Source organism: Desmodus rotundus, chromosome 3 (assembly GCF_022682495.2).
Source record: "Desmodus rotundus isolate HL8 chromosome 3, HLdesRot8A.1, whole genome shotgun sequence".
Lineage (NCBI taxonomy): Eukaryota > Metazoa > Chordata > Mammalia > Chiroptera > Phyllostomidae > Desmodus > Desmodus rotundus.
In genome coordinates, this window is record NC_071389.1 from 113,372,064 (window position 1) to 113,393,598 (window position 21,535).

The 21,535-nt window shown below is 46.6% G+C and overlaps 1 protein-coding gene across 12 annotated transcripts in view; it reads left to right on the top strand.

Moving 5' to 3' along the window:
• CACNA1C (calcium voltage-gated channel subunit alpha1 C) overlaps positions 1–21,535 on the top strand; it is a 628,485-nt gene that overhangs the window by 492,848 nt on the left and 114,102 nt on the right. For all 12 annotated transcript variants that reach the window (XM_053920870.2, XM_053920869.2, XM_053920860.2 and 9 more), the window contains exons 12-16: positions 6,387–6,547; positions 7,771–7,996; positions 18,605–18,812; positions 19,758–19,878; positions 21,382–21,496. In XM_053920870.2, the coding sequence (XP_053776845.1) occupies positions 6,387–6,547; positions 7,771–7,996; positions 18,605–18,812; positions 19,758–19,878; positions 21,382–21,496 (831 nt within the window). The remainder of the gene's footprint in view (positions 1–6,386; positions 6,548–7,770; positions 7,997–18,604; positions 18,813–19,757; positions 19,879–21,381; positions 21,497–21,535) is intronic.

Below are 21,535 nucleotides of genomic sequence, written 5' to 3' on the forward strand. Positions count from 1 at the left end.
AATGAATGAATCTTGACACATACTCAAACAAAATATCTAATTTGACAGCAAAGCTGAGAAAGCATTTTGTGCTTCTGAAAATTCCAAAGACCCCACATATAGAGTAAGAATAAAAGGACAAAAATACATTTGAAAATATTTCTAAAATATCATTCTCATTACATGCAAATGAGTGAACCATAAATGAACAAATGAATGAGTTAAGGAATGAGTCAACATGATCTGGAGGATGGGAGAGAAATTTCGTATTTGTATAGACTTGGTCTAATGAGAAATCGCTCAGGAGGCTCTGGGAACATTTTTTATATAGTGATTCGTGATGAAACCTGTGCTTTTGAAAAAAGGAAAGAACAGTGGCCCCCTAAACTTCCGACTCTGTTCAGCTTTGAGACTTGGCTCGACCTGCTATATACTTAACCCCCTGGATACCAGCTATTTGACTTCTGGGAGAGGTTCTCCCTTTGCAGCTTCTATTCAAGATACAAGGGAAATGCAGTGAGGAGACTTTTTATTCCCAGCAGACTTATCACTGGTAGGTTGGCACTGTCATTGAACGCCTTTTTAGATGAGGCTACTGAGGCTGAGAGAGGCTGGGGCCGCATGGCTCCTATATGGCGAGTCAGCCAGCACCCACACCCAGGACCCGCGCTGCTAACTACTGTGCCTTCCTACTGATGAGGTCTGTTTCTGCTTAGCTCTTGCACCCTGGACTTGGGGTGGAAGCTCTACGGCAGTTCTGCTGCATGCAAATATAACATGAACCACAAGTGTACTTTTTACATTTTTCTAGTAGCTATGTTAAAAAATAAAATGAAACAGGTGAAATTAATAAATTTAACCCACTGTTTCTAAAACATCATTTCAACTTGTAATTAACATAAAAATTATTGGGATATTTTACATTTAGCTTTTCATACTAAATCTTTGAAATCTATTGTGTATTTTATGCTTCTTTCATGTCTTACTTGGAGTGGCCACATTTCAAGTGCTCAATAGCCACATGTGGCTAGTGGTCACTGCACCAGACAGTGTGGCCATAAAGGGTCTGAGCAGATATCACAGGGTGGCCTTCCAGTCTAGATTCTTTGGCCCACGGATGGTGTCTGTTTAGGAAATATCAAAGGCTGTCAATGGATTGAAAATGGCATCAAAATTGTCCAAGTGGACTGGGGACAGTTTTTGTGTGATGCTAAGGTTTCCACTACAGGTTCAAGAAAAATCTGTCCTTGTACTTTCTCATGTCTGATTGTGGCAGCCAAGATAGAATGAGAACACAGGAGAAAAGCAAGGTTAGTTAATGCAGGGGGTGGGGGGGGTAGGGGCAGGGTTGGTGCAGGAGGAGAATTTTTGCAACTCAGAAATAACCTTGTAAACAGTGTTTTACTCCCCCCTTCAAGGAATCTAAAATTTAAATTTAAAAAAGAAATCAAAGTATTCCTGATCATTTGCTCAGTTTAACAATGGAAAATAAAATTTGAGCTTCAAACTGGCCTATTCTATATGCAAAATTACAGTTTATTTAAAAGAAATACTAGAACAGACCTTTTGGGAAAATTCTGCAAATTAGTAACTTAGAGTATCAGGAATTAGGTACAATAAGGGATTTTGCAACATTTGGGGCTCACTGTTCAGAATAGGATTTATTATTTTTTTAAAGATTTTATTTATTTATTTTTAGTGAGAGAGGAAGGGAGAGAAACATCGATGTGTGGTTGCCTCTCATGCACCCCCAACTGGGGACCTGGCCTGCAACCCAGGCATGTGCCCTGACTGGGAATCTAACTGGAGACCTCTTGGTTTGCAGCCTGGAACTCAATCCAGTGAGCCACACAGCCAGGGCCACAATAGGATTTACACAGCGAACAAATGATTCTGAAAGTATTATGCAACCTGAAAGGATTAATCAGATAACCTGTTGAGGTTTCCAGATCTCTATTTTACAGAATCCTGAAGTGAATCCCACAGGGTTCTAAAATTTTGGAGGACTATCTTGCCCCGTATTCATTTAAATGTACCTCCAAGGATCCCTTTACTTTTGCTCTCCCATGAGAAACAGTGCATCCAGATTTGCCCCAATCTCTAATAGTCCATTTTTATTTACTTGTTTGTTTGTTGGTTTGTTTGTCCTCACCCAAGGACTTGCTTATTGATTTTAAAGAGAGGAAGAGAGGGAGAAAAATAGGGAGGGAACATCAATGTGAGAGAGAGACATTGATTGGTTGCCTTTCTTATTCAGCCCTGACTGGGAACCAAACTGCAACCCAGGCATGTGCCCTGACTGGGAATTGAACCCACAACCTTCCAGTTTGCAGGACAAAGGCCAGCCAGCTGAGCCACACTGGCCAGGGCTCTATAGTCCATTTTTAAGTTACCTATATACAAAATAATTAAATTTAATGATTTTCTGTGTTGCTTGTTCACAGTTCTATAGCCACTAGAATTACCCTGAAGTGTCCACTACCATTTTAGGTGACTGTCAAAAATTGTATGCCAAGCAAACTCTTTTTGGAGCACTGTGCCTCCTCATACCCACCCTCATCCCCGGATCACAAGAGGCCCAGGGCTCTCAAAACTTGTCTCCAAATTTGTGTGGTTTGTCCCCACTGCTCTGCCAGCCTGTCAGCAAGTGTCCTTACCATTTGAGATGGCCTGCACTGGACACGGTCCCTTTCCCTCATGGACCTTATGACCTCATTGCAGATATATACAGTAAAGAATAACTGGGAAGCTCTTTCCTCTGGGGGACGTTTTCTGGCTCCTCCATGACCAACTAGGACACCCTCTGATGTGCTCTGCCAAGCCCACCTTGGCCCTCAGCCTGCTCTTGGATTGTTCGATTAGTGGTCTGTATCACGCACATGAGTTTTATGCAGACAAAGGCCATGTCTACCATGTTAACTGTTGAATATCTAGTACCTAGCCCATGGTAAGTGTTTAGTAAGTATTTCTTTTATGTGTAACTAAATTAATAAGGCAGAGAGATAGTGTGACAGTAATTCTGAGTCTGGGAAGACTAGAAAAGTGCATGGTGGGGAAGCTGGGATGGACAGGACATAGCAGGGGGAGGTCCTGCACCCTGGGGGGACAGCCCCTGTAGGTGGAAAGGCAAGACCAGGGCCCAGTATTGGAAAGAGGTAAGAGGACCTGGGGTGAGTGAGAAGAAATTTCCTATTGAATGCAACGATGTAGAAGAAGTGGGTTAGACACATTCATAGCCATCCTTCTCCCCTATGTGTGCATATGGGAAGTTCTATTTCTAGGGTAAGTGACTTTTCCAGTTAGTGTGAAGGGAATGTGAACAGCAAGCACATTTCTCCTCCCTATTTTATCATTTAATTTCTATATCCTCCATGCATATGTAAACACAAATAAATTTATACATTCTAATAAACCGTTATATTTATTATACAGTAGGAAGCGTTGCCAGGAAACCAGTTCTCAAGCAAAGCTATATTTTGAAGAGTGGGAGGTGTATAATTATCTTTAAATACTTTCTTGGGGTAGTAATTACCCCCACCCCCACCGCAGCTCAAACCCACGTGACTCTCCCGAATGGCTGTGCACAGGAGCAGCACGACAGGAATCCTACCCTGTCTGATAGCCACTCCTGCAGGGGCTTGAGCAGAGCCGTTCCAGACCCAGGGGGTGGGACCCTGCAGCCACTGCCCCACACTTCGGGGAAGAGGAGCTTAATCTAAGTTCTCGGCACTAAACTGACTCCAAGTCGGTTCCTACGTACTGTGACAGAAGGCAAACTTGATCCCTTTGGACTCCGAATGACAAGTGTCAGTGATTTCTGTAACATGACATTGTATCTACTTAAAGCGTATTTTGAAACTACAATGTAAGCTTCTTAAGGTCAGATATGAGTTTGTCCTGCAAATTCATTTTTCAGGATAGAAAATGGTGTTACCAACTTCCCCTACAATGTTAATAACCGCAGTAACAGGATAGAAGCAGAGTCCTGCCCCGGCAAGATAAGACTCCTCAGGACCGAGGTCTGGCCACCTCCAGAAGTCGCTGCTCACTAAGGACCAGCCACCTGGGACTCCCGTCCCCTTCCCCTACCCCTCCCTCCACCATCTCAGGTCCTCACTCTTACCCAGGGCAGTATGTGTGGAGGATGGAAGCCTCCCTAAGTGCATTGGAAGCTCTTATTTTCTGACCCTGAGGCATTTCTTCTGTTTGTGGTGACTTTCCCCTAGGTAGCAGGTAAGTATCCCCTACAAAGGTTTGGCACTCACTGGAGAGGGCGTTCCAATGCCACAGTGATGCAGGGGTCAGGTTAGCACACCACCCAATTAACCCTTCCCTGCTCTGCAAGCCCAAAACAGAGCTCTCCCTGCAGTTCTGAGGAAGCTGTACCCTTCATGGATGTACTCCCCACTTCTCTCATCTCATTACAGATTTTCACTAAGGTTTGCTAACAGGATTTTCCGTGGACAGCAGGTAGAAATATAGATGAAGTCAAGCTATCCCAAGAAGCAATTTGGGATGAGTGAAGGGCTCCATAAACGGCCTGGAGACCTAGAGTACAGATGTGAATACAGATGTTCCTGGACAATTGCTCTAAGAGTCTTTGTCCCCGCCCCCCACCATGCCTTCTTTATTACCCAATCCTTTATTTCTCCCTATCTGCAACTGCCTGGTGGGTCTCTCTACAAAGGACCTGCCAGCACCTCAAGTGTATTTCCTAAGCTGAGCACCCCACTTTCTCCTCAGAGCAGCCTCTCTGCCCAGAGCACTGCTTCTCCTTATCTGCACCTGTACTGCTTAGACGGGCCACCCTTCCAAATCACCCCACTAGACGTTTGGGCTGTCCCTTCCATACCCTTCTCTCTCTCCCTGCACATCCAAAGGACTGTTGATTTTGCCTCCAAAATTGGTGTCAACTCAGCGTCCTTTTCTCCATGCATACACCTACCGCCTTCATGCTCTTCAACCTGGGTGTCTGACAGAGCACCCTTCATTCTGTTCCTCATCTGTAAGTTGACAGAGTGGTTGTTTTTGTTAGTTGTTTGGTTTTCTAAAATCATACTCATCCTGCCATTCATTCTCCCTATCAAAGTCCTCAGCATGGCCCCTCACCTCCTTCCTAAGCGTGGCTCTGGCATCCCTACCCATCCGCCTTTTGCGCAGTGTGGACACGTTAAATGTTTGGTCAAGAGAGTTAACAAATGTATTTTCTCTGCAACACGAGGATGAAATTAGGGATAAGCCTTAAATCCCTCCACCTCAGAATTACAAAATGTGTCTGTTCTCTTGGGATCATCTAGCTTAATGGTCCTCAGCCACAACTGCACACTAGAATCATCTGTGGGACTTTAAAAAATGCCAGTGGGTTTTGGGGGGGGTTGTTTGTTTGTTTTGCTATTTAAAAGGTACCTTGCCCCCAGAAAATCGGATTTAATTGGTTTGGGCTTAGGACTTGGTGTTAGGTGGAGTTTCTTGGTCATCTTTTAAGCCTTTCCCAGGTGATGCTATGCACAGCCAGGGTCAAGACTCACTGACAGCAGTCTCTAGCCGAGAGACCAGGGGGACATTGTATGGACCAGGGCTGAGCTTTGCAGGGTTACGTGCTGCATGTACTTGTATGTAGAGTTGTGCGTATGTGTGAGTGCCCCCGTTTTTTTGAACAGAAGATCTAAATATTCTCAACAGATTCTGTATCTCCAAAAAGCAAAGGACCTCTGCTCCATACTCAGCCCTTACACTTTATAGATGAGGCAGCATAAAGTAAGGATGACAGATGGGGGACCAGGAGAAGACCAAGGGGCCGCTGCCACTGTGTGCTTGTGGCCATGGGACTTAACCTCCATGGCCCTTTGTTTGTTCTCCCTCAAAATCAGGACAACACCTGCTTCACAGAGTTATTTAGAGAATTAGGGAGAAGGCATGAGAGCGCCTAATATGGTACCGAGCATATGTGAGGTTTTTTTCATGGCAACACATTATTAGTCCTAATACTACCTTCACTACAGTAATAATACTGCTAGTGCTTGCAGTATTATTTTTAACAATCCCATTATTATAAAATATTTTCCATTTTTGACCACCTTTAGCTTTACGCCAGACACATATATGGGCCATCAATTCCCACAACAATCCCATGAGGTTGGCCCTACTCCCATTTCACAGATGACAGAATGGAAGCTTAGGGAGGAGCAGGGGCAAACCCAAGGCCACAGAGCTAAGTGGCAGCACCCAGTTAGCTTGAAAGCTTATCCCCTCAGCGCCAGGTTGTGCTGCTCTCTAGTGAGGCCAAGTCAGTTAAGATGCGAAAGGAAGCCACAGGTGGTTGATGCGAAAGGTGCCTTTTGGATTGCAAGAAATCTGAATTTCATAGCCACCTCCCTCCCATCCTTTTCTTGCCCGCCCCTTTCTAGTCGCTACTGGCGTCGGTGGAATCGGTTCTGCAGAAGAAAGTGTCGTGCCGCGGTCAAGTCCAATGTCTTCTACTGGCTCGTGATCTTCCTCGTGTTCCTCAACACGCTCACCATTGCCTCAGAACATTACAACCAGCCCCACTGGCTCACAGAAGTGCAAGGTGAGAGGCAGCCCCCAGCGCTCTCCCAGTTCACTCTACCCACCTCAGCTCTGAATCCCAGGGAGGGGCAGCACAGGCAGAAGGTAGATAGGAAAGCAGCCAGTGGCCACAGCTCTTAGCAGGTGTTGTGCCAGGGACACCAAGGACCTGGCAGCTTGCAAGCTCTACAAGACAATGCACAACCTTGTTGTAAACGGCTGTGGCTCACCTGGCTGGGTCCGCACCATCTGCCTGCCCCAACAGTCACTGTTGGGTCCAGGTGACAAGGACACATGCTACACCTTGTTTGGCTATCTCAGACCCTTGGCTGCCAACCTCCCAGAATGGATTTTTCATACTTCAGTCTTTACTGTTGCTTCCAGGTATATGTGGAGGTAAGTCCAGGTGGGCTAGCAGGACATGTGATGACAAGGTAAGCGAAACACAGAGGAAAAGATAGCAGTGGCCTGAGTACTGGGAGCTGTCCTGGAGGGATAGTCAGTGCCTATGCCCTTCCCTGGAGCCCTAGGAGAGGGACTCACTAGCCAGCGCCTCAGCACCACTCCCAGGTAGTCCAGCAGACACGGGCTGCATTCCAGACTTGGATGGGCTGGCTTCCCCACCTTGGCTTATTGGTTTACTTCTTATATCTGAAAAATGGGCTCAATGACAATAATACCTACCTCACAGAGCTGCTATGAGGAGTAAAGAAAATAAGTCATGCAAAGCCTTTGTAGTAGATACTGTAGTCAACCCTTATTCTCACTTCAGCTTTCCAAAGTTTCATTTACCGGTAGTCAATCATGGTCTGAAAATGTTAAATGGGAAATTCCATTAATAAATAATTCATAAGTTTTTAAATGGCACACTGAGTAGTTTGGTGACATCTCGCCCTGTTAGAGTATATATATATATAGGAAAAAACAAGTATATACAGGGTTCAGCACTATCCATGGCTCCAGGCATCCACTGGGGTCTTGGAATGTATCTCCTATGGATAAGGGGGGGGGTTGCTATACTTGATAAATACTTGTTGTGATTGTAACTAGGTGCCTTTTCTTGTGGATTTGACCCTAATTTTTCTGTTTTGGTGGCAGTGAATGGGAAACATCTGGCTGGGATGGGCAGGGAGAATTTGTTTCTTCGTTTTCCAGTGGTGATAATTACTGTGTTTTCTTTCTCCTCCTCCCCCTTTTCCCTCCTCTCACACCTGTTGGATCATACCCCACTCCTGAACCTGCCAGACACAGCCAACAAGGCCCTCCTGGCCCTTTTCACCGCGGAGATGCTGCTGAAGATGTACAGCCTGGGCCTGCAGGCCTACTTCGTGTCGCTCTTCAACCGCTTTGACTGCTTCATTGTGTGCGGGGGCATCCTGGAGACCATCCTAGTGGAGACCAAGGTCATGTCTCCCTTGGGCATCTCTGTGCTCAGATGTGTTCGGCTTCTGCGGATATTCAAAATCACCAGGTATTTTCCTTCAGACACAGGACTCAGGGAGAAGTTCTTGCAGAAGGCAGGGAGGCAGAAGGGCCTGGGTGGGAGAGCAGCTGCTATTTCTAGATGGGTCTGTCCTCGGCTCACCTACAATAAGGGGAGCTTTGATTCATTTAGATGGCATATCAGTTAGAAATTCCTTTGCTAATTCCAGAGACTGTGGTGTGAACAAATTAGGGATTTGCTCAGTCACATGAAGGAAGTCCAGAGGTGGGCAGCCCAGGTGGCTTCCAGAAGGCATCGGCACCCAGTCTCCTGTTCTTTGCTTTGTCAGCCTTAGGCCTGCCTTCCACCCTTAGGTCACAAGATGGCTCCTGGAGATTGAGCCATCGTGTTCAAATGTGAGGCAAGAAGAAGGAGGGGTGGACAAAGGGAACACCCATCCCACTGAGTCAGCTCCTAACAGTGCTTCCCAGAAATCTCACCCAAAGCTCTTTTCTTTTGGCCACCCAGTGGTGAGAGATATAGAAACACGGTCTTTAGCTGGGCGTGTGATGCTGCAGGTGCAGCCAAGATTCCTTAACTGAAGAAGGGTGATGGATATTGTTGCACAGATGGCTTTCATTCCTCCTTCCACACGTTCACCCCTCTCCATCTGTCTGTCCATCTGCCCACCCAACGACTGCAGTCTTCCTAACTGTCCAGGTCAAGCAGGGATTCTCATCTAGAGGACAGGAATGAGCCAGGCACGGCCAGTGGGAGGTGTGCTCTAGAATAATAATTTTCAACTGTGTTGTGACCCCAAAGTTTCATCATGGGATGATGAAATCCATTTATTGGGCCACAGCCATCATTTTTAAACAGCTGTATTGTGATATAATTCATATACTAATAAATCCACCCTTTAAAGTGTACAATTTATTTTTATATGTATTCAGAGTTTTGCAACCATCTAATGTTAGATTTTCATCACCCCAAAAGGAGACCCCATACCCACTCCTCATTCCCCCACCTTCCCTCCCAGCAGCAAGCAGTATAGATTTGCCTGTTCCAGACAACTGTCTGCATGAAATTATGCAAGGCCTGGTGTTTGTGTCTGGCTTCTTTCATTTGGCATAGTGGTTTCAAGTTTCCCCCACTTTGCAGCATGGATCAGTAGTTCATTCCTTTCTGTGGCTCAATAACATTCCATTGGATGGGTATATATCCCATTTTGTTTATTCATTCCCCAGTTGGTGGACATTTGGTTTTGATTGACGTTTTGGCTACTATGAGTAATGCTGCTATGAATAACTGATGTTCAAGTTGTTGTATGGATGTATGTTTGCATTTCTCTTGGGTATATACTCAGCAGTGGAATTTCCAGGTCATTTAATAACCCTGTTTAAGGTTTTAAGGAAACGTCAAACTATTTTTCAGAGACTAGGCCACTGTACATTCCCATCAGTTGTATAAAGGTTCCAGTTTCTCTACGTTCTTGTTTTTCATGAAAGAATGAAATAGAATAAGAAAACATCAGAAGGCCTCACATGAATGTATGCATTGTTTCATAAAAATCTTTGAGGTAGATACACATCTGAGTTGCAGTATATATATATTTGTCACTGTGTCTGTGGTCAACCTTAGAGGGACATGTCAGAAACACCTGGAAGGGGGCGTGGTCAAACTGTCCCCCAGAGGTACAGGCCTCCTCTCCTGTTGAGTCTCTGTTTTGTGGCCTGACTGTGAACAGGAGCACTGAGACCATCATTTGGATTGTGTTGGAAGAAGGGGCTGGGGTCAGTTATCTTCCATTCAGGGACCTGGAGTTAAGCAGACCCTGCTCAGAGTGTTCTGACTGTGCTTAGTGAGTCGTCGGGGGCCTACGAATTATCCCAAGGTATCACTGTTCTCTGCAAAGTGTTCTCAGCAACTGTGCCCACACACACTTGTTCCAGTGGTGGTGTTGAGGGTCAAGTAGGAAAACGTGTTTCAAGTGTTCACTTCAGTGCCAGGCACAGGAGACACTCAACAACCAGAGCATCTGTTATAACTCTAATTATAATTGTTGTCACTAGGTGAAGGAAGAAGGAGAAAAGAGCACATGGTTGTCTACATACACACACTCTCTGCTTTTCTGTAGCCACCATGTCATACAAACCCTGCTGTGGGAACTGGGAGCAGGAGAGCACCCCTGGGGAAGGTTTACTATCAGACAGTGGACTCAGAGTATGTGCAGAATTTAAACCCACAAGTTTAGCACTCTTGAACGACAACCACCCCCAATAACAGAGCTCTTTATGAATGTCCTGAATATCTTGGCATTACAGACAATTCTTGGTTTAAAATGAAAGTAGTAGGACTATAAAAACAATCATTGTTAATGTGCACAGCGCTGTCTATATGCCAGGGAGTGGGATTGAACTCTCACATGCAGTTGCTCCATAACCCTCACAACTACCTGTAAGAGAAGGTGAGGACAGACTACTTTGTCATTGCTCTCATTTTGCAGATGAGGAAACGGTGGCTTAGAGAGTGAAGTCAGTTACACAAGGCACACACACTGCTCAGGGGCAAAGCGGGGATTAAAAGGCAAATCTCTCTGCCCGGCTTCAGGTTCTGTGCAGAGTTGATGGCTAAACTGTCTTGTTGCCTGTGTCCCTGAGACAGGACTGAAGAGATTTTTAGCATACTACTTCTTCTTGTTGGATAATTGCTGATTCTACTTTCTCCTCCTGGGACTGGTGATAGCTATTTTTAATTTGGAGTTTCTAGTGCCTCTTAAATAATTCTCAAAAGTCCATGTTTGGGGTTTTCGTTTGTTTGTTTTTTAAATTCCTATAGAAAAGAATTTTTGCTCCTAGAGATTGACATAGCATCTTGAAGAGATTTAACATTCATTCTATTTTAATCAACGATTTATTTCTAATCTGAAACTATTGTCAAGATTATTTTTTAAAATCTATCTTTATCAGAGAGCCTCCCGTAGCCCCTCCATGAGAAAGATTAGTGTTATTTTCAGATCTCTATAAACTCTATAAACAGAATAATTTCATTATCTAATGGGAAGCACTTTGGCAAAGGCCATCATCTTCCTGTTTTCCAGCCTCCACACCCTCTGGGGGCTTTTGGAAAACAACAAAAAGACTGACTGTGCAGAGGAATCCCATGCTCCCTCTGAACCTTGTCTCTAATACACCCCAGAGACCAAGAAAATGCCTACGATATGGACCAGGATGGGCACTGGAGTCCCTTGAGGGGGATCATCTGCGCATGGTCCTGCCATCAAACAAATGTATTTCTCCTTCTTTTAAAACCTCCCAGAGCATACTTTGTGATGTCTCACTACTGCTTTTCACAGTGTATTCTGAACCAGTGATTGCGGTTCTCAGACTTAATTGAAGTCATTAGGAGGTCTCATTAAAGACCTCACCTCTAGAGATTTTGACCAGCAACTGGAGATTCCGTGCTGATAGTCCAGTGGCCTTGTGGTGAGAACCACGGGCCTGATTTTCTGCTGCTGTCCTTTGTCCACATTTTTGCCTAAAAAGATGAATCTTTTTATATAATTGGAAACCTTGATTCGTACAGTTCCACTCTCTTCTCTGTACTGTAGCCCCTACCCATGTTAAGATTGTACTTTTGATAACTCCTGACTGAGAAAACACATGACAAAGAACTACTGTGAATTCAGCAGTGTTGAAATTAATATGGATTTTATTAATTCCTACACACCTGTATGTATAGAAGGGTGGTAGTGCCGATTCAAGACAAGCTGTTTATTTAGAGTGCTGTAATGCTTAGTGTAGACATGGATTCGTGGATCCCATCCTACAATTCCAAGCTGCCGTTCCTGCACCCAGGCCTTTGGCCTGAGAGCCGGGAATGCTTTTCCAGGCCAGGGGCTGTCACCCATGATGTCATGACATGACAGTATGTCCGAGCAGTTGAACAGTGTATAGCAGATAATTTGTTATGAGGTAAAATATTAAAATTTGTGGTTTCCCTTTTTAAAAAATAAACACAAATAAATTCAATATTGTTCTTATAACACCTTCCCTCTTGGTCACTTGCCTTCCCAAATGCTTTTCTGACTAGACAAGAACAGGGTGGGCGTACCACTCACCCATGCAACCTGAAGGGAGTCTGGTATAGGATGAATAGGAATGTGGCATATGCAGCAAAGGAATTATTAGCGTGCTTACATCTTTTGTGTTTTGTGAACATCTGAGAATGCCTTAGGAAATATACTGTGCATGCAAGTGTCATCATCCTATGGGTTTCATTTTTTAAAAAAAACAAGACTAGGAACCCTGTACTAGACTATAAGCCAATTGATTATTGAGCACTCATAGTACTATTGGTGAGAAGTTCCAGAATAGGAAAGAATAGGGAAGACAAGATTCCATCCTCAGGGAGAACAGAGAGGCATGAACGTGGCCAAGATCTCTGTCGTCTTTGGGTAAATTACCCATGCCAGTGGGCCTTTGGCACTTGTTGGATTGGGTTCTTTTCTTGCTTTGATGGAGCTCTAAATGTTGCTGAGTTTTGATGCCTCGTCTGTCTACTCTTTGTCAGCCCTGTCTGACATGGGGGAAGGAAGAAGAGATTCAGTTAGATTAAATCTAGATGTGATTCCAATATACTAATGATATGTCCTTTTTTTATACAGTTGGTTTTTGAGTGCACCACAATCCCTTCAGCCACCTTTGCTGTTTCCCTTTTAAACCTTAAATTCCCTTTCTTTCTCTTACTTTTCCCCTGCGGCCCCCTTCCCGGGCCCTGAAATGGGAAATTGGGCTGACTCAGCACAGACTAACTGGTGAACGGTGACCACCTTTGCAGATTCTCCCGGCTTGGCATGAGGCTGAGGGCCTTAGATCCATCCCCACGCTGCCCCGCCCTGCCTACCACCTCTAGCCCCCACTCTGCTCAGGGCCCACGGAGGATCAGAGCTCTCAAAGGGATGTTATTAAAGAGCTAAATCAGACATCTGCCCAGTTCGCAGGCCAGGGTCTCTGGAGAACATAGCCCTGACTCAAGGGCTTGCACACTGGCTGTTTCCATGAAGGGTGGTCCTTTTCTGGGATGGTGACTGGTATAAGGCACAGGTGAGGATGACATTAATGTACTCCCTCCCTGACCCTGACACATGTGGTACAGGGGCTGTCTAGGGGACACTGAGTAGCTAGAGCAGCAGCCTCCTAAGGCAATAGACTACCTTGCCAGCATGACCAGGTCACATTCTCCTGTGTAGGTTCTGTTCTCAGTGTGACCAAGTCCTCTAATGCAAACAGAGAAGGAAGACCTTTGAATTTGTTATCCAAGGCAGGGTTTGACTCTAAAGTGAAACCCATAAAATTTGTCTCCTCCCAGAGTGGAGGGGCAAGGCCAAGTGTCAGCCAAAACTATCCTGGTAGATTTGGCCCTGAGCCCCAGGCTGTCCCAGACCCTGACCACAAGAGTCTAGAATTCTCAGTTTTGGCTCCTTGCCCAGCATATGTTCAGGTCAGCCTCCTATCATACCGCCAGGCTCCATTGTGTCTGATGGGTCCAGAGCCCACTTTTCCTGAAGCATTGGTCCTTATACAACCACTCCGATGTCCCTATGGCTGGTGCAGGGAGAGGCAAGGGCAAGGCTGGGCTTCTCACTGATGAACCTGTCTGGTCCCCCGGGTTACCTCACATGACCACATTCTTCCTCCCTTGCCTCCCTCCCACCCCTACTCTTGGCAGTGGTATACAGAAGCCGGTACCACATGGATTCGCTGCATGGAATTTGCTTTATAAACACTCTACCAACAATAGATCGCTGCCACCAACACAAAGAGCGTTTTTGCTTTTTTACCTCTCCTCTCGGGACAAGAACAGTTGGGACACATATAAATTTAGTTATGACCCTGTCTAGAACAGAGGCAAAGTAGGGTGGAGCATTTGCAAAGCACCCAAAACTATTGGTACTGTTAACTGTGAAGACCTGTCTTTATAGCAAGCTTGAAGCACTGCTCTATACCTAGAATGAAAAGGTCATGGCCCTGAGCTATTTCAGCGAAAGGCTCACACGATGAAATTTCCAGTTCAAGCAAAGAAAGCTCAGGCCACTTTCTATGGTTGAAGAGAAGGGAGAATACCCAGAGGACTCAAACAAGAGACAGATTCCGAGCAAGAGAGTGACAGAGGTACAAGTATCCCTGAACAAAGATGGTGGCAACTTAAACCCAGGAAGGCAGAGGGGAAGCTGAGGTCAGCAAGTAAAAGAATTTAGGTAACAAAAACATTGTCAGGGCAGAAGCCCTGACCTGCACCTTATGTTAAGGAGAAAGCAGTGGGCTAGGTGTGATGGGGAACAGGCATGGCCGCAGACACACTTTGGAGAAAGTGATTAAGAGCCACAGGAGGACTGAAGGGAAAAGTTAACCCCAAGGACCACTGTGCAGGTGGACTGTCTGAGGATGACTGGGCGGCTTATGCTTCTGGGGCTGTGAGTCCCAGAATTCTGCATGTGTATACACGTGTGTGTTATTCTGAAGAGAGGATGCTTAGTTCCTCAATTCCTATATGACACAGGTTGCAAACACAAGGCCGCGGGCCAAATCCGGCCCTCCACCTTGTTTTATCCTCCCGGTACCTTGTTTTTACCCAGCAGCAGCACCAAGCTCCTTGCCCCTAGTTAAAGAGTAGTGAGTTATATTCATGAAGTCCTAAAATTACGTTCAGCCCTTTGAAGACAACCGCGAGGCTAATGTGGCCCTGGTGAAAATGATTTTGACACCCCTGATCTACAAGGTCCGAGACATGAAATACTTTATTCTGTAGCTGCTCACTTTTCTCTAAAGCTCTTTCCTTTTTGGTGTGTACGTGAGTGTATTTCATAGTTTAATCAATTAGGATAAAAGCTTCCATTGATTGCAAATGTGCTTTTAACCTCTCCAGTTGACCACCAGCTAATGTGTCTAAAAGGAGAGTGACTGAGACCTGCGGCGTCGTCAGACCGCCAGGCCGTAGCTGTAATAGCCATCACAAACCAGACTGACGTTAAGGGGGCGGTGTCTGAGGATTTGCAGGGCTGCTGGTGCGCTGTTAAATGGTGTTTCCTGTCACCCTGCCCAGGGGCTGCCACCTGGCCCCTCCAAACTTCATCAACATTAATGACGATGAGGCGCCCCTACTGTACTGTGCTGTCAGCTCAGGCATGCCTGGCCCCAAACCCAGCACTTCTCTGAGCCCTGTGAGCATCCTTTGCCACAATGTCACTTTAGCAATCCGTTTGACTCGGTCTTTAGAGAGCACATGAAACCTCTTCAGTCATGTGCACAAGAGGGACGGGCAGCCTTCTGTTCAACAAGCTGGGTACCCTCATGATGCCAGGCCCCTGGCACCAGCTCTGCTCTGTTAATCCTGCCCAACGGAACTGAAGTGCCGGTGCAGACCAGCCATGGGCAGACGCCCACCCCACCCCTGTTGAATGGGGAGCAACAGGGGTTTGAAAGAAAACAGCATAAACAACCGTGATCTCCATTTGTCTTAACCGCATCTCACCTGCATGACTGGTTCAACGCGTAGCGTCTGTTCAGGCAGGTGTTTTTCACTAGCAGGGTGTTTTTCCTGAGTCAGTGAATCTGGGAGCAGTTCCTCTTCAACAGAGGCGGCCTTGTGCCTGAAGCCTGCGGCCTTAGTTTGGGGCAGGAATTCTTCCCAAAGAGGGACGCATGCTTGTTCACAGTGCTCTTCTGGAAATCCTACCCCAAGGGTCTCAAACACATAGAAACCCTATTTTCTGTAGGGCAAATTGATACACAATAGTTTTTTCTGTTTTTTTAATTGAGTTATAATGGACATATGACATATTAGTTTCAGGTGTACAACAGAATGATTTGACATCTGTATATGCAGTAGTCCCTCTTATCCACAGTTTCTTTATTTCAATGGCCTGAGGTCCACCACGGTCTGAAAATATTAAGTGGAAAATTCCAGAAATAAACAATTCATAAGTTTTAAATTGCACACTGTTTTGAGGAGACTGATGAAATCTCATGCAGTCCCACTCTGTCCCGCCCATGACGTGAAGCATCCCTTAGCCCAAGCACCTGTCAGTCACTAAGTAGCTGTCTCATTATCAGATCGACTGTCATGCTATCACAGTGTTGTGTTCAAGTCACCCTGATTTTACTTAATGATGTCCCCAAAGTGCAAGAGTAGTGATGCTGGCATTCAGATATGCCAAACAGAAGCCACAAAGTCTGCTTATGTGTAGGAAAAAACAGCATATACAGGGTTCAGTTCTGTCTGTGGTTCCAGGCATCCACTGGGGGTCCTGGACTGTGTCCCCCATGGATATGGGGGGACTGCTGTATTGTGAAATGATCACTGCAGTAAATCTAGTTAACATCTGTTACCACAGAGTTACAAATTTTATTTTTTTGTGATGAGAGGCTTTCTAAGACTTAACCCTCTTAGCAACTTCCAAATATGCAATACAGTGCTGTTAACTACGGTCACCATGCTGTACATTGCATACCCAAGACTAATTTATTTTTTGACTGAAAATTTGTACCTTTTGACCCCTTTCACCCATTCTGCCCACCCAGCACCACCCCCTGTCTCTGGCAACCAGCAGTCTCTTCTCTTGCTACATAATAGTTTGACATGTGGTCTGGCAATGGAATAGCCAGCAATCCCAGGAATTCTACCCATGAGGTTAAGAAAGCTATAGGAAAAGAAATGACGCAGAGGAGGTTCAAATGGCCACTCCTCACTGTTAGACAAAGTATGTGTGTGTGAGGGATCCTGCCACCACCCCACCCTGTTCCCACCCACACACCATGTCCACTTGCCCTTCCCACCTTAATCTCCACGTCGGAACACTCCCTTCTGATACAGCTGGAAATTCTCATCACCAATATGCTCTGAAGTAACAGGTTTCTAACACCAGGCGACTGACGGGTGTTGGAATGGTTGCATGAGAATCACTTGAGGCCCAGCACCAGAGATTGGGATTTCATGATTCCAGGGGGCCTGGGAATCAGTATTTAGGAAAACCCGATCACTGTTCTCAGCAGCTTCCTCTCCAGCACATTTGGGAATGCTGCTTTAGCTGTAAACAGGAAGGGTGCTCTAGCCCCTGAGTGGGTCCCTCACTTCTTGCTTTAAACAGAACAATTTCTACAGCCTCTAGCCTATGGGGGCTCCAGGCAGTCCGTCACACAGGCTCGGTTACACGGCATTCATTTGGAGACAGGGATGGGGAGAATGGAAGGAAAACACTCTGGTCTCTGCCCTTGAGGACTCAGAGCCAGTTCGGGTGAGACAAGACTGTCACACATGGAAACCACTCAAGAGCATTTGCAGAACAGCTACAACTGAGGGTAGATGAATATTCTGCAAACAGAGGGACGATGACTGGCTCAGTTTGGAAGGAGAAAGCATGAAGTGCTGCCGGTCAGGAAGGAGTTTATGTTTACGTCCAAACTGTTGGCCCGTGTGCTTCTGTCACTTACTATGGAATGGTCTCTGGAGAGAAGTGTGGGCTGGGGCAAGCTGTGAGACTGTACTGGGGTGGTTCGCGTGTCACTCTCAAGTAGCCAAAGCACTTCACTGTATATGTGGAAATGAACCAGGAGCATCTTAAGTGGAGGAAGTCCAGATCGTGACCTGGAAGGCAGAGAGCGGCATGGAGCTGCGGGGATGTGAGGTTTCCCTGTTCTTACACTGCAGCAGTCCAAGGCTACGTCCCTTTTGCTGCAGGGCATTTCCTTCCCCAGGATCCTTGGGACCCTTTCACAGGGACCCAAGCTTCATCCAGCAGCCATGTGTAGGCCCCTATCCCTTTTCTCCAAGCTGTAAAGAAGGACCTCAATGTTTATTTATAGTGGAAAGAAGGTTGGTGATTCTAAGGAGACCCACCAACAGCCTATCTGCCCAGACTGTTCCTGTGGGCGAAAGAGGTTTTCCCAAAATTGCCTGCTTATCAGAATCCTCTGTGATGCTTGTTCAAAATACAGGTGTCTGGGACTCAAATTACAGCTATTGAATCGGGCTTCAGAAGAGTATTTTTAAAAAATCCTTTGGACGGGGTACATTTGGGAAACTTCGCTTAGCAACACACCCTCTCTTACCCATGGATGCCCCAACTCCTGCCTCTGCTGGCCAGCAGCTGCCAGGCTCAGCTGAGGGCAGCCTTCCTGGGAAAGACAAAAAGTGGCGTGTTTTCTAAGACCCAATTGTGGTAACAATACTAACTAACTTTTATCAACTGTGTCCCCCGGGGGCTTTTTATTTTTTATTATCTCATGTAATCCTCCCATTAACTTAATGAAGTCTGTTTTTTCAGATGGAGAAACAGAAAGAAGGGAAGTTAACTGACTTGTCCAAAGGCACACACAGCTAACACCCAGCAGAGAGCTAGGTCAGAACTCAGCCTCCTTGGCTGCTAAGCTCTGTCTCCTCTCTGTCACGCATTACTGGTCCTAGAACCTTGTATCAACTGGCTGCGTGTTCCAGGTGACAGCTAATCAGCCAATTCAAATCACCACCACTACCCCAAGAAAAGGGAACGAGAGGAGGGGACTGACATTTATCTTAAACTCTCTAGTGGGTGTGTGAATGAGGAATGAAGTTAAAGAAAGCATAGGAGAAAATGCTGATCCCTCATTTGGTCCTCAGGTACTGGAACTCCTTAAGCAACCTGGTGGCATCCTTGCTGAACTCCGTACGCTCTATCGCCTCCCTCCTGCTCCTCCTCTTCCTCTTCATCATCATCTTCTCCCTGCTGGGGATGCAGCTCTTTGGAGGAAAGTTCAACTTTGATGAGATGCAGACCCGAAGGAGCACATTTGATAACTTTCCCCAGTCCCTCCTCACTGTGTTTCAGGTATGGACTCTCCTCGGTTGGGATTATGAGTTGGGAGGGTAGTTGAGTGGGGGAGGGGGGAGCAGGAAGGAGGAGCCTTCACAAAGTGGGGGGAGGTTTCACCCTTGTACCGGGCAGCCAAAGCCAGCTAGGTCAGCAATGGAGGGCCCATTCTCAGGAGAATCCGAATCTTTCCATAGTTTCCCCGACCCACAGTCCCCCATGGAATTTCACTGTTGGGTGGACCACTGAGAGGTTTAAAAACTCTTTCTTGGCCATGGGACCCTTTATTCAAATAAATTCTACATGGAAGCCCAAAATACAAACAAATAATAAGCAGACTGCTCTGTTGTGGGAGGGAAGGATGGAGCTCGGTCTTACCTACCTACCACACTTCTCCCCAGAAGAAAGTATAACAAGCCCATCAGATTTGTGATTTCATAGATATTTTGGCTTAGGGCAAAGCTACAGTAGCACTTGTTTAAGTTTAAAAGTAGATTGACTTGCAGATAAAAATGAACAATAATGTAGATGTTGCCAAAATCTTAAAAATGAGACCCAGATGACTAAGGTTTGGAGAGAACTGGGTAGTGTATTATTCCCTCAATGAACACATTTGTTCATATTTGTAAAGCGACCCTTGATCCTTAGCCCAAGGAATGGGCCAGTGGTGGCCATCTCATGTATCATATGTGGGGGGTAGGAGCTATTTTGACCTGGAAGCCCTTTCCCTCACTGCTCGCATGATAGTGTGCCAGTGGCCATGCACCATGTTTAAGGACAGGGTCAGCTTGCCAGGTCACTAGCTCAGAGTCCCAGGGAGGAGAGCTGGGGGCCAGGCGGAGGGTGAGAGGTGGAAAGAGATTTCAGGTGTTTTGGTTAGCAGAGTGGGGCAGGGCAGGGGAGTTTTGGGGTTTGCTGTTGGTCTAACGCTGTGTCCCTTATTGGTGGGAATGTGTCATTCAGATCCTGACCGGGGAGGACTGGAATTCGGTGATGTATGATGGGATCATGGCTTATGGCGGCCCCTCTTTTCCAGGGATGTTAGTCTGTATTTACTTCATCATCCTCTTCATCTGTGGAAACTGTATCCTTTGCTCCTGCCTCCCCACCCCTGCCACCCACCCTCCCTCAGCTTACAGCATGATGCCAAATAGATGTGCCCAAGGGCCCTGACTTGGGACTGAAAACTGTGGTGGCCTGTCCACAAGGCCCCCAGGCAAATGGGGAGAGGTGTGTTCTTGGGGAGAAAGCATTTCCCGGGAAGCACCTTACTTGGAGGAGGGTCTTGGTGGAAGGAAGCCTGGAGCTTTGGCACAGGTGGGTTCACCCTCCTGTTCTGCTCTGGCTGAGGCACTGCCCGACTCCGGAAGGGGTGTTCTTGGCATAGGGGTGTTCTAGGTGAACAGCCCCCAGCTGTATCTCAGTCAGTCACCCACACAGACTCTGATGTAAGCCCACCTGGGTTTGGACACTCTGGCTGCCCTGGCTAGCCTCATCCTTGAAGGGACCATTCATCCCTCCTCCCTGCTTTCTGGTCAATGTCCCTCCTTCTGAAGCCGCTCTCAGGGACTTTAGTCCCAGGCAAAGCTGGACAGGGCTCACCGGGCAGACCTGACAGAGCCATGGGCAGTGTTTTAGGGTCTCAAACATAGGCCCTCTTCTCTCCCCTGGTCATGAATGTGTGAGGGTTGTGTGCAGAGGTGGGTGGTAAAGTAGAGGCAGCTCTGGCCCAAGACTCGGGTTTAAATCACAGCTTAATGCAGTGCAGAAAGCACTAGTGACCTTTGCCAACAATAAACTGGGGTGATAGTGATAGTACCTGCTACTCAGCAGGTCATTATGAGTTCAGTGGGGTAAGGCCCAAGGGCAGGTATCCCGCAGCATCTTGGACAAGCCTCTGTGCCCCTGGGTGTGGTTTCCGTGTGTGTGGAGTGGTGTGACTGGGGATGGAGGTCAGCCTTAACAGACATTAGGATCCCTTTCAGCTCTCCTTCCTTTGATTCTGCAGTTCTCTGACCCACAGTGTTCCATTCGAGGTTGGGGTAGAGGGAGAAAAAAAGGGCAAACAGCTGTGTCAATGAGGAGTTCCCAAGCTTCAGCCGGCCCCACTGGGCCTTCCGAGGGCCTCTGTAGGGGTGGACTTAACATTAAGAGTTGGCAGAGACCTCAGTCTGCCTCCTCAATGCCCAGTTATGATGAACAGCTCTTAAGAGCATTCTGCATTCTGCTAGAGACAATGATGTTTATAATGTCAATTACAGCCAGTCATCTCTGCAGGGAAACCAATAATGAAACCCAGCAATTAAAGAGCAAGGCGGGGCTCACTGCCTCACTCCCTCCCTGCTCTAGCCTGAAAGCTAGCCTGCTCTCAACCTCTTAGAAAACTCCAGGTAGCTAGTAGGGTGATGGGGAGGGGAAGGGACAGGGGAGGGATACCCCTGAGCTCAGCACCCCTCAAAGTGAGTCACTGTTGAGCTGTCTCTGTGGGGAACTCTACCCCTGCATGTCCTGTACCCTTCTTGCCCCCTATGCCCACCAAAAAACCCCAAGGCCAAGGGTCATTTTCTTTAAGAATGGATGCAAACAGATATCCTACTGAATGTATTCTTGGCCATTGCTGTGGACAACCTGGCTGATGCCGAGAGCCTCACATCTGCCCAAAAAGAGGAAGAAGAAGAGAAGGAAAGAAAGAAGCTGGCCAGGTAACGCTCTGAGCTGACGACCCAGGCCCAGGGCCCAGA